At 42.0% G+C, this 13,874-nt stretch overlaps 1 protein-coding gene across 2 annotated transcripts in view; it reads left to right on the plus strand.

The window, feature by feature from the left end:
• The window catches only part of ABCD3 (ATP binding cassette subfamily D member 3), a 49,071-nt gene that overhangs the window by 11,416 nt on the left and 23,781 nt on the right, over positions 1 to 13,874 (plus strand). For both annotated transcript variants that reach the window (XM_035121923.3, XM_035121924.3), the window contains exons 2-4: positions 8,490 to 8,523; positions 11,815 to 11,913; positions 13,686 to 13,774. In XM_035121923.3, coding sequence (XP_034977814.2) covers positions 8,490 to 8,523; positions 11,815 to 11,913; positions 13,686 to 13,774 — 222 coding nt within the window. The remainder of the gene's footprint in view (positions 1 to 8,489; positions 8,524 to 11,814; positions 11,914 to 13,685; positions 13,775 to 13,874) is intronic.

Consider the following 13,874-nt stretch of genomic DNA (forward strand, 5'->3'; position numbering starts at 1 on the left):
CCCTGCATTTAGGGGAGATTCTCTTTGATGCCTTTGAGGAATCCTTTTAAGTTGAAATCTTCTGTTTACGGCTTCGGGTTTCTGTTTACTGTCTCTTATGTTACCGTAGGGGGGGGGTGGCTTCCTCTTTTCCCCTCTCTCCCAGGTCCAAATTGTTGCCTTAATTTACATTCCAAAGAATCCAAATTACTCACAGTCTATTCATTTGCTGAATGTTCTTTGAAGAATTGGCCACCTCCACTTCCCAGACTCGCAGCTTCGCACTCTCAGAGCAGCAATGTCAGCCTGTCCGCCGCGGTTCACCTCCTCGCTCTCGGGGGCTTAAACAAAGCCGATCCGGGGAGGAGAGAGCCCGCTTTTGGCGCCGCCAGGCAAAATCTGTCCCCAAAAAGCTCGATTTGGGGCTTTTAAGGAGGTTTCGCTTCGCTGGAACGATTCCCTCCACCTCTGAAGCGCCGAGGTCCGCTCCGCTGTGCGGACCCCCGTCTGAGCAAGATGGCGTGGTCAACCGGAAGCCTCTCCCAATACATTCCTATGGGATTTGACTTACAATTTTTTTCGACTTACGAATGTGCGTTCGGAACGCATTAAATTCGTAAGTAGAGTACACTGTACATTCTGTACATGTACATTCTTACTGCGGCACCCCTGTGAGGCTTGGGAGCCCAGTTATGTCATCCCTTTACTGCACAGCTGGCAGCCTCTCACCCTTTCTCAAATACCCTTCCGTGTGGAGTACTCCCTCAGCCTCCTTTCCTCTCCCCTGGTCTCTGAGCTGCCTCCCGCCCCAAAGACAGGTGCTTCCTCACACTGCCCCATAGGGCCTGGGGCTTTTCTGTCCATTCCCAACACCGAGGCCCCCTGGCCAGCCCAGCAGCACCATTCACCTGGGAAGGTTGTAGCCAAGGGCTGCTGCAACAAACAGCTGTGCAAGCCTTTTGCAGGCAGAGATGCAAGAGGGAATCAGAGGAGGGAGGGAAGGAAAGAGGGACAGAGGCCAGGGATGCCTGTGACACCGCTGATCATCATTTAAGGCACCCCAGGGTGCCACGGCACTGCACTAAACAATCAAGTTCTTACAAATGCAGAACGGGTGCTATGTAGCACCTGCAGTAGTGCCCATTCTGCCAATCAAAGTGGTTGCATGGTCACATGTAGGGTGGAACAATCTCATAGGTTGTTTATAAGGGCTTTATAACCTAATAACTAAGCCTTGATAGCTAAGCCAAGGTTTGGCTTTGCATGTTGTGCAAACCTGGGATTGTGGTTAAGCTCTTTCCTCAGTCACTACCTGCAACTAAAAGCAAACCTCAACTACTGCTCATGGTTAAGGAGGAGAGAGCTTAACCATGATCCAGGATTTTTTTTTATGGCACATTCAGTCAATGTAAGCTAAGAGGACTGGAGAGGAGCAAAGTGGCTGCAATCACCTCCCTACAAACCCCATACATTTACACTAGTCATGATTTGGCTTAGTGTTATGTGCGGATGCAGTCCCAAGGTCCATCTAGTCCAGAATTCTCTTCCTTGCAGTCAGGTTCTTTGGGGTAGTATACCTGCAGGCCATGAATGCAACTGTGGTCTCCCCTGTTGTTTGGCCTCAGCATCCACTCTCAGTCACCATATTTTCTGGGCTAGTAGCGAGATTCTTTGTAGTGCTGAAAAGCACTCCTGCATTTTCTTCCTTTCACAGTCTCTCCCAAAAGAATATCATGAGACTTGACTAGCACAGAGGTCTTAGAACATAACTTGCACAAAGGCCTACTGTTCGCTCCTGTGGCTTAATGTTGCATAAATCTGTGGCACTGTAGCCCAAAGGTTGTACAGTATTGTGCAGTGGAATACAAAGAGAGAACATGAAAAAGGGGAAGATAATACATTTGGGGTGAGAGTCAAGTTATTATAGTCAGGACTGCAACTTTTTCATTAATCAGTTAGAATAAATGATTCAGAACAGTTTGATCAACTAAAAATGTGCTCCCAGTCAATTCATAATGCAAGTACTTATAAGAACAGCAGGTGGCAAGTGCTGTCTTGAAAGAGCCATTCCTTCATGTACGAGAGAAAATGTGTTTGTTGTGGACATGTGCAAATCACTGAAAAAGAAAGCTTTGCTTTTATTTAGAACTATTTTTGTTGTATGTAAATTTATTGAGATTTTATCCATTGACTAAACTCAGTCAATTGACTTAAAGTTTTTCTTTAGCTGGCTCACAGTCCTTGTTACAGTGGTTTGTGTATTTTAGCACATTGTTTTCCTAGCTTTTAAAAGTGTTTTAGAAGCATCACAAGAGAGGTTTTTGGAGAGTAGTAAGTACCCAACAAGGACAAAATATTCCCAGAAGAAAGCGTTGAAGGAATTTGCAGTTGTGGGCAAGTGTCTGTGTGCACTGTTCTGATGCATAAATCTGTACGCTCATTTCCCTGCTGGCATAGCATAGTTAGAAGAAAGCTCTTCTAGGTAAAAGGTAATGTATTACTTTATTACATTACCTTTGCACTTTGATTCCTGTACTTGGCATGCTACACAGATGAAAAAGGAAATGTGGTAGAGCAGCCAAAGGCGTACATAAGTCTTTGCTATCGTAGAAAGAAAATTGTGTTTTCCTTAATACTGTATAAAAAATTGCTAAAAAGAGCTGCACAACAAATTGCAATGACCAGTGCCAGAAACAGAAATGAAATGTTTTGGGGTTCTTGTTTGAACATGCTTCATTTTGTGGAAACCTGGAATCATATATAGGCAGCTTCCTGTCTCAACACTGGTATCAGTTGCAAATACTTGCCCCCAACCAGTCCAGTCACTGGCACTCAGGGTTCTACTTTTTACCTGGCTATAGCAACTTGGGTGGAATTTGTAGGAGGAGAGGAAATGCCTCCACTTTGTCAATCCTCTTCCAGGAACTTTCTAAGAAGAGAAGGGAGGGGAGAACAACGGTAACAGAGGGAGTGACCAGATACCACCTGCACAAACAGTCCTGGCAAAGGGCTGTGGGAACACTTTGCCACCTTGCTTCCAATCTCTGGGAAGGATTAGTGGAAGGAGACCCCTGGGACTTTGGGACCCTTCACCACTCTGGGTCACCTGCCTTAACAGACATAGCCTGTGATCAGCAGTGATGTTACGCAGTGTCACAAATTGGACTTGCTTATAGCTTTCCCTGCATGCACTCATGCCCAAATTTAGATGGAGTGTCTGGGACCAGCAGAGATGGTCCCACATAGTACTGGTCCTGTATTACTTTATGAAGCAACTGAGCCCTGTGTTGCTAAGGTGGTATGTGGTGGGCTTCAGTGTGTTGCAGGATGTATATGAGTTTCAGTGTGGAACAGTGTTTTAGGGGTGCTGTTGGGGATCTCAGTGTAGGGCAGAGTTGGTGTTCAATGTAGGTCATAGTTTGAGAGTGTGGATTGTGGGCAGGGCCGGATTTAGGTTTGATGAGGCCCTAAACTACTGAAGATAATGGGGCCCTTTATATGACCAGCTGTCCTTTGTCGACAACAAATTTTCACTGTTTTCTGTGTTGAATATATGCTATATGGTAATTTATGGACCTAATAGGTCCACACACAACACAAAACACTGCTGCTGCATGTTGGTTTTATTTTATTTGTTTTCTTTATCTTATATTTAGGAAATGTACATCCAGTGTTTTTTCCATTTAATTTTTTTTTTGGGGGGGGGGGGCAAGAGAGTGTTGCGTAAGCTATAGCTTGTTTAGCTTATACTGTATGTAAATCTGGCACTGGTGTGGGGTGTGGGCACCTCTAGTGATTTGATTTCTTGAGCAACTAAACAAACAGAGGTTGGATGGCCATCTGTCATGTATGCTTTAGTTTAGATTCCTCCATTGCACAGAGATTCCCTATGTGTCCCTTCCAGGTCCTTGATTCTATCTCACATGCATGCATTGTCGCGGTCATTCTCTCTCCTCACATGTTGTGAAATTAAATACTGGAAGAGATTGGCAAACTACATGTTTGTGAAATTAAATACTGGAAGAGATTGGCAAAATACTGGAAGAGATTGGCAATTTCTCTTGGCAAACTTTCCTTGGGGAGAGGAACTTCTGAGTGTGGCGTTCTCTATGGGATGTGGGCGTATATATATGGATGCTGTATGAGTGGGTTGCATGCATGTGTGTCTATTGTAGGTGTGGTTCTCCCACGACACTTTGTCAAGTTTCCAAATGTTTCCACGGACCCGGAAAGGTTGATGAACCCTTTTGTAACCAGTGTACCACACTGTGATACAGTTTTTCATGATACAGTGGTACCTTGGTTTAAGAACAGTCCTGTTTACGAATGATTCGGTTTACGAATTCCACAAAACCCGAAGTAGTGTCCCGGTTTGTGAACTTTACCTCGGTCGAAGAACGGAATCCGAACGGTGGAAGGGCACTGGCGGCGGGAGGCCTCATTAGGGAAAGCGCACCTCGGTTTAAGAACAGTTTCGGTTTAGGAATGGACTGCTGGAACAGATTAAGTTTGTAAACCGAGGTGCCACTGTATGTACATAGTCATTGGACATAGCATCTACTAGGTTACTCTGTCTGCAAACACTTCCGTCCTTGCAGGATTTTAGCTTTACTTTTGCTTTCAGCCACGTTCAACACATTTTTCCAGAACCTTTTTTATATATTTTAATGGGGCTGGAAAACCTGAATAACTTGAACCACTGATCAAAACTTCACCAAACCAATGAAAACATGGGCTCCAGATGAAACCTGAGTGCAAACATCAATAGCTCTCCCTAAAATGGGAAAGTAATACATTATGTACCTTCTTAATAACTCAGAATAGAGGGTCAAAGTGTTTTCAGCACATTTCAACTTGATGTATTGAAGGCAATTATTATCTAATCAGTTTGAAAAGTGGCATTTTTGTAGACCTCATCAAGTAGACAATGTTTCGGCAGGTTTCAAGTCATTATTTCAATGCGGTTTTTATAAGCCTATAGAATTTTGAGGCTTACCATGAGAGAACCTTGTTTTTGCTACTTACCTTTGGCTATAAGATTATCTCCATGCTCCTATAATAGGTTATTATTCTACAGTGTTTCAAATTCTAAAAATAAAACATTGGTTCTCTTTAAATATAAATAGAATTATTTGCTGATATCTCAACACAGTCACTCGCTTAAACTTCAGTCACTAGCTGGCCAATAAGTAGTGCTTTCCTGGGGGTACTCAAGGGTACCCAGTACCGGCACCTCTTTTTGTTGTTGTTTAAAAGTGTAACACTTACTGTAACAACTTCATGGTGAGTACCATCACCTATTTTTCTAGAAAAAAATGGATTGCCAATAAGTGAGTATGAAGGGATAAATCATATCACTACATGATGTTGGAAGATTCTGAACACATAAAGGGACACTTCTTCTTTTTAAATATATTTTTATTAAAGATTTATTGGTTTACAAAAGTATGTGCAATGTCTCATTTTCAAGTTACATTTTCTACAGATCAGTTTCTTTCGTTGTGGGACATTAGGAAGAAAAGGGGGAAAGAGGTGGAGGAGGGAATGGTGAGTGGGGAGAGGTCAGGTGGCAATGTTTCTATTTTACTTAATGTATGTGTGGGGTTTTGTGTCAGCGTCGCTTGTGCAGGTTCTCTTTGCTATTTGTTTGTGTTCCTTTAGTGTTGAGAGAGGTTGGGGGTTGGCCTAGGTTGTGATTGTACATTTTTGATTTTCTGTGGTGAACTTTGTTTTGTGTGTGAATATAATAATAATAATAATTTATTATTTATACCCCGCCCATCTGGCTGGGTTTCCCCAGCCACTCTGGGCGGCTTCCAACAGAAAAATAAAACACAATAATCTATTAAACATTAAAAGCCTCCCTGAACAGGGCTGCCTTCAGATGTCTTCTAAAAGTCTGGTAGTTGTTTTCCTCTTTGACATCTGTTGGGAGGGCGTTCCACAGGGCAGGCGCCACCACCGAGAAGGCCCTCTGCCTAGTTCCCTGCAACTTGGCTTCTCGCAATGAGGGAACCGCCAGAAGGCCCTTGGTGCTGGACCTCAGTGTCCGGGCAGAATGGTGGAGGTGGAAAACAAAAAACACCCCGTGCATGTGTTTTTAGATCAGGTTAACCACATTTATTCGAATGCTGTTGGCGGGTTCTTGTTGTGTCTTTGTCCCCATGTCAGTCTAACCTACAAAAAGGAAGTATGTACTTCTTAAGCAGCTCAGAGAGTTAAACAATGGCATTCACTCCCACAGGAAGCAGTGATAAGATGGCTTTAAAAGATTGGATGGCTTTAAAAGAGGATTAGGCTAATTCACAGGCAATAAGGCTGTCAGTCATCATCATCATCATCATCATCATCATTGTCATCATTTTATTTGTATGCCGCCTTTCCATAGTTAAAACAATGCTCAAGGCTACTAGCCATGATGGCTACTCTCTGCCGCCATGTTTGGAGGCAGTAATGATGGAAATCTCAGGAAGAGAGTTTGTTGTTGCACTTGGGTTCTGCTGGGGGGGTTCCCACAGGCATCTGGTTGGCCGCTGCGAGACTCTTGCTCGACTAGATGGGAAATTGGTCTGATTCAACAGGCTCTCCTCACGTTTTTTTTTTAAATTGGTACCAAACTTCCAAGTACAATATTGTGCCCTTTGGTAGAATTGTAACTTCTGGCTCTCTCTGGAAACTTAAAGACCCTTTAATGAAAAAAGGTCTTCCAAGAGCTACATCTTGATTAGCAGTGTAACCTTATATGTGCAGTACTGTACTAAGAAGTAGATTCTACCGAGTCCAGTGCGGATTTCTCCCACCTAAGGGAGTATAGGCTTGCTGCCTAAACGGGAGTAAAGGATCTCATTGTGTTCGTAACTGAGTTGCACATTGTAGGCGACATTGCCAGAAATAACCTGTGAACTGGTGCCACACCCAGTGAATCAGGTTGTACCAGAATGATTAACTATGCGTCTTGTACTTTTAATCTTTTAAAGCGTATTGCCATAATTCCCCCAGGCAGGAATTTTAAGTTACGGCTAGTGCTGTTCTAGCCTAACCTGTCTGTCCCTGCGCATCATGCTCATACACACATGTGTGGATGCTGGGGCGGGGCCATACCAGCAGGGTGTAACTTAGAGAGATAGTAAATGTCCCACCCCAATTCTATATTCTTTATATGGAACACATAAATGCTTATAACATGTGAACGAGTGCTGAGACATCAAAGGAACTTTCAATGCTCAATTGTCCAAATTATTTTTCTCATTAATAACGTTGATTTTTGTGTGTGTTCAAGTAATTTATAAACTTCCCTTAGGTATTCATTAAAATTTTTGATGGTAATGGGTTCTTTTGTATCATAGCTCTTCGATAATATATATCCAGGGCAGGGGAGAATATGTCAATGAAAACTATCTTTCTGCAAAATAACCCCGACAGTGTTAATTTATGCTTTCTGCCCCCACTACCCTGAATACAATCAGGAGACCAACTTACCAGCCATAATGTATTTCATGTCCTCCCCCCCCCTGCAAATCTCACTTATTTAGGCTGATAATGCTTATCTCAAGACTTACAATGTAGAACCATTAAAATCTTGAAACATTCCTGCAGCTGTTTATGTAAAATTGAACACTAAGGCCCATATGAATCCTGTGGTCGTTTCTGATAACTGTCCACCTGACAGTGTGGGGTTCAGTTTTCAGGCTTCAATACCTTTTTTTTTAAGAATAGACTATTTCCTGGTAGTAATGGGAGTTGTAAGGATGTATAACTCCCCCCCCCAACCAGCACAGGAGCAAATTAGAGCAGGGTGTCTGCAGTACATGAAGACAGTAGAAATGATGTCATTGATATGAAAAAGTTTCCAGTAGAATATTTGGCCGCTTTAATGTTGCTAGCTTTTATCTTGAATAATTGATTTTATACTAGAATTACATACCATGACAAAACAACAACAAAACCAGGGGGCAAGGGGGAATGCATAAAGGATGCATTTCTTCTGCGGTTGAAAATCGGCTTCTGTATGCTTTGTGTAAACTGCTTTCATTTCCAAAAAACTGCTGTGCATTACTCTTGCTCTACCTAGTTGTTCTTGTTTAGTCGTTTAGTCGTGTCCGACTCTTTGTCACCCCATGGACCAGAGCATGCCAGGCACCCCTGTCTTCCACTGCCTCCCGCAGTTTGGTCAGACTCATGTTGGTGGCTTCAAGAACACTGTCCAACCATCTCGTCGTCTGTCATCCCCTTCTCCTTGTGCCCTCAATCTTTCCCAACATCAGGGTCTTTTCTAGGGAGTCTTCTCTTCTCATGAGGTGGCCAAAGTATTGGAGCCTCAGCTTCAGGATCTGTGAGCACTCAGGGCTGATTTCCTTCAGAATGGATAGGTTTGATCTTCTTGCAGTCTATGGGACTCTCTCTACCTAGTAAAGAAACAATTTAAGGTTTTTGATATTTTTATATGATGTCTTTTGAATAACTCTTCCTCTGAACCAAGAAAATAACTAAAATAACTATTCTGTTTGCAGAAAGAAAAGTGGAAAAACATTACCTGGCAATGAGGTGAGTCTTACTAAATTGAGCAATGTTAATGCAGATTAGGTGGTTGCTAATATCTAATAATTCCACCGAACAGCTCGATAAATGGCTTTATAGTATAGTCTTTGTTCAATTCAGTAAACAATACCTTAGAAAAGGGATTATTTATCTAGATTTTTATAGAGTGGGGAAACGATATTCCTGTTGTTTTTGAGTGATGCTGGTAGATTGACAGTGCAGTTCTGTACATGTTTGCTTGGAAGTACGGTAAGTTTCATTAAATTCAATGGGGCTTCTTACCAGGTATGTGAATATTGGATCTCAGCACAATTGGAGTAAATCATCTAAAATATCAATGTGGCTTTTTTTTTTTTTTTAAAAAAAATAATTTTTATTAGTTTTATATGATAACACAAAAAGACAAGACATAAAAAAAAACATTTCTGTCCACCTTCCCTCCCTCCCCCCACAAGTCCCCTTCTGCCACAAGTGGATCCTGTGGGTGTTGCGAGTCGAAGGTAGTCCATTTTGAAGCTGGGTTTGTCCTCACCCCCCTCTCCTTAGCTCCTGGACCCCCCCCTGCCACCAGGAGGCCCCAAGACATAAGGAGAGATTGAGATAGGTAGCCCCCCAACCATTTATATCCTCCAGCATAATACACAAACAAACAAACAATTAAAAAATATCAATTTCTTACTTTGTTAGACATTGTATTTGTGACTTCCTCAGATCCCTTCTTCCTGATTTTCATAATTCTTAATATAATTATGGCAGGTTTCTTATTCATAATTCCAATTCTTATTCTTAAAAATCAACATTATTTCCCACCTCCTTCGTGCCGCCTCCCCACAGGCCCCCTCCTGCCACAAGAGGCACCTATGTGGTGCGACCATCCAAGGGAGGTCTATTTTGTAGTTGGGTCTCCTTCCACCCCTCCCTCCCCCCCCAGAGCCCCCCCCTGCCACCAGAGGCTTCGGGTCGATAGGGAGGAAGATAGGTGGCTATCCCCCCAACTACCTAACTAAACATAGCATTACTACTCCACAAATCTAAAATTTCTTTCCCCAGCCCTTCCTCCACCTCCCATAAGAAATGTCAATTGTTACATATTATTAATATCTCTAACCAAACATATTAACATTATTCTCTTAAATGCCCTCTCCTCCCCCCCGGAGTCTTTCCCCCATTTGGTCCAGCATTTCCTTCATCAAGCCAAGATTTCAGAGCCGTTTTTCAGCCAGCCTAAATACCAGTTTACCAGTTTTTCATCCCACACCAAATCTGTCCCAGTTCAAAATTCCGGTCTCTGTCCTCCCCTCCCTCTGCCTTCTCCCCCCCTCAATCTCACTTCTCCCTTTTCCATTTCTCCCAGTTTCCGCATTTTCAAAAATCATTTTCCATTGGGGGTGATGCTTCTCCACAGAGATTGCCTTCTCAATTGAGTTCCCAGAACTGCTGATGTTAGTACTCTTCTCTTCATCTTCTTCTTTTCCCACCTTTTGTTGAGCATCATCCTCTTCTTGATTTTTGAGATCCCTTTCATTTTCAGAAGTAGCCTCTTGGTCCTGTCCGTGGTCCACTGTACTCGCCAGCGGTGAACTAAATTGTTCCTGTCCCTTTAAGAGATCTCTCATGTCTCCTAGAATTTCCAAGTAGTTTAGCACAGTCTGCTGGAAGGCTGCTGAATAGGGTGTTGACATTCTTTCTTAACCACAAACAGAATGAAGATTAGAAGACAGTAGACACTGGAAATTTCCTTCCTTAAAAACGGTGACCTCCATCCTGGCTAACCATTTTCCAAGTCTTTAACATCTTCCAATATCAAATAACGTCCTTAACGAAAATTTTCTCCTTCTTTCCCTTTTTGACAGCTGTCAAATTTATTTCTTAGTAACCTTGCTGAGCCTCGTAGGGTGCCAGCTCCAGGGTCAAGAAGGGGTTGAAAAAAAAGCTTTTTTTCTTTGGAGTTATAAAGGCAATCATTCTCCCTTTCGGCTTAGGGATATTTTCGCGCCTCTAAAGTCCACAGTAGGAAGAGATCGACTTCCGTTTTTTGGAATCTCTTCCTATAATTCCAATTAAATTTCGATAATTCCAATTAGAGATTTCACTTACTTTGTCCAGATCTTTTGTTTCTTTGGAAGAATCTGCCGCTTGCTGGTAGAAGACTCGGGGCTTCGCTTCTTGGAGGTGATGGTGGTGCCCAAAATGGCTCCCGCAACTCCACTCCGCTGGCTCTCGGCTGGCTCTACTGAGTCTCCTGGGCAGCAGAGGAATCGTGAAATTTTGGAGCTCTGCTGGGCTGCTAAGCCCCCGGGACGCTCTTCCCAGGGTTCTTGTGGGGAATCCGCGCGCCCCGCGGATTCCCCCCCCCGCAATGCCAGAGACCTCAGAGCTCGAGGTCTCTGCGTCCTCTTGCCAGCGTAGCAGACCGGAAGTCTAAAATATCAATGTGGCTTTTCTGTAGTGTTTGCAAATGAAAATACTTTGGATAAATTTGTATTTTGCATTTTGTACGGACAAGAGAAAGTATATTTTAAATGGTGCTAATGCTTGGGCACTATACCTTTCTTTTCCGAGCACTCTGAAATATATTAAATAATACTGGTTTTTCTTTCTTGTCCATGTTTCATAAAGGAAACATTTCTGATGCTTTTTTGCTTAGTTTGTTTACCACTGTGTGACTTTTCCCCATCTAGCTTTAGTTTGGAAATATTGCAAAGTGTGATGCCTATGTGTATTGTTCAATTCTGCTTCTGATGTATAGAAGGGCCATGCACCCATGGGTTTCAATGCCAGGATAAGGAGAGATCATTAATCCTCCTCCCCATGCAGTTTACACCTGCAATGAGCAGCAGAATAATTGTTTGGAAGAAAGCACCCAGACTTCCTGTGTGAGATAACAGAATAGATTCCTTGCTTACTCATGAGTAGATCTGATTGGAAATGCTGTAGCCCACTGCTTCTTGAAGTAAAACCTTCTCCAGCTAGGTCCTCTTCAGGCTTTTATTGGGTGTGCATTGGCCGGCAAGAATCTTATGCGGCAAACTGGAGCCTCCAAGCTAATGGATCCATTCATGAGTAAGTACTGGTGACTGCAGGCAAACATTTTCCTCTTTGAAAAAATGGAAGGTTATGTAGTATTTGGTAGATTTAGGGTTCCAACAGCAATTCATGTAGAATGGGTTGACTGTTTCAGAGTGATTAAAATACAGTTGTATGCATGGCATCTAATACTATGCTGTCAGTTGACCAATATGGAATGCAAAAAGAAAACAGGAAGATAATTGTCTTGTGTTATCTTTTCATGTGCAGAAAGAAGTCAAGAAGGAACGAGCTGTAGTAGACAGAGTATTTTTTGCAAGAATACGACAAATCCTGAGCGTTATGGTCCCTAGAACATTTTGTAAAGAGGTAAGCTGCAAATGAAGAACAATCAACCTGTCTAATTATGTTGCTTTTACCTGTCACCGTGATTCTGATAATCTGGTCACTTTCTGATGTCATTTATATCAAACTATTTTCCAGGCAGCCTTTTCAGTTACCAGTATTAAGTTGGGCTCATAGTAATGGCTTACAATATGCATTTTAGATTCAAATTGATGGGTTCCAATATACATTATTTCTCATATATCTGATGACTTAAAAATTGAGGACCATACAACTTATTCCTTTTTAAAAAAAAAAAATTAAATACTTTTTATTAAAGATTTTCTTGTGTTACTAGCAAATAAACAAAAGAAAAAAGAAAAAGTACATATAGTGTCTCCACTTTCAAATCATAGTCTTTTTTACAGTTTGTTCGCATTCAGCACAAGACAATGACTTATCCCACTCAACAGCATATGAATTGATATGGCTATACAACCCCCACCCAACCATGCACACATACATACATACATACATACAAACAAACAAACCACACTGCAACCAACTGAATATAACCACCAAGCTCTAGACCTCCAATCTCTCACAATGCCAATAATATATAGGTATATACACCATATATGTAAAGAACCTACTGACATGATGCTGACACAAAATCCCTGCATGAACACCATGCAATAGAACTAAATATCATTACCCCTCTCCCCACATTTTCTCTTTACTTTCTCTTTTCCCCCAGCTGCACAATGTTTATGATTCCTTATTCATATGTCATTGAATATCTATTGATAACATCAAGAAAATTGGGTATTGCAGACCTGCTGTGAGAACTGAGCCTCATAAATATGGGACGCAGCAGTGGCTATAGATGAATTTACATAAGATGGTTTCTACTATTTTCTTTAGCCTAGCTTTCTGTTTAATCCAGGTTAAAATGTTTTTCAGCTTTTTATTTAACTTCACAGCATTGCATCCAGATTTGCCCTTCCAAGAATGAAAGGGTCCTTCTATTCCAGAGGGAAATCCAGTGAGGGGAGAGAATTTGTGCCAATTCCCCTTCTACCTGCAGCCCCCAACACTGCCTCTAAGACTTTTCTGAAGGGTCACCCAACCCTTTAGAGCAGCATTGTTCAGGGAGGGGGCAGAACAGTCTTTTCCAGCATACAGGGAGAAAGGGAGTCCATTTATATTGTTCCACATACCGTGTTTCTCATATTATAAGACATGTCTTATATTTATTTTTTCCTCAAAAAAACACACTATGGCTTATTTTCAAGGGATGTCTTATTTTTTTCCTCCTCCTCCTGCTGCGGCCGGCATTGCTGCTGCACCTATCACTATGTCTTATTTTCGGGGTATGGCTTATATTCCTTGAATGCTTAAAAATCCTGCTATGGCTTATTTTATAGGTATGTCTTAAAATATGAGAAACAGGGTAGCACCTCATGGTTGAGATTTGCCTAGAGGCAGTCTGGATCCAACACATAGACATTTCCTGGCCTTTTTCTTAAAATAAACTTTTCCTGAGTCTCTGGTGAAGGCCAGCCGAAACTCAGGGGCAAGGGAGCCACCAGAAGTGTCCAATCATAGGATCTTAGTGATGAAGGTGGAGCATAAGGAATCAGGCGGTCCTTAAGGTATTTTGGATGAAAGTTATTTAGTTGAACCTGGACTGTTAGCAAATGACTAAAATTTGTGCCCTGTCCTTTGTAATTGAAGAAAGACTCTAGGCTGTTTGTAGAAAACTCATTAAGGAATGATCATCTGTGAACACTGACACCTCACTTTACTTTTACTAGACAGGTTATTTGCTACTTATTGCAATGATGCTGATACTTCGCACATACTGTGATATTTGGATGATTCAGAATGGAACCGTTATTGAGAGGTAAGCATTTCTTATTTGATCCTTGCGTGATATACCCGTGTGACGTATAAGATTGCAATAACTAGGGACAAAGGTTGCATAAAATGGATTGGCAGTTGAC

The sequence above is a fragment of the Zootoca vivipara genome, chromosome 7 (assembly GCF_965207765.1).
Source record: "Zootoca vivipara chromosome 7, rZooViv2.hap1.1, whole genome shotgun sequence".
NCBI lineage: Eukaryota > Metazoa > Chordata > Lepidosauria > Squamata > Lacertidae > Zootoca > Zootoca vivipara.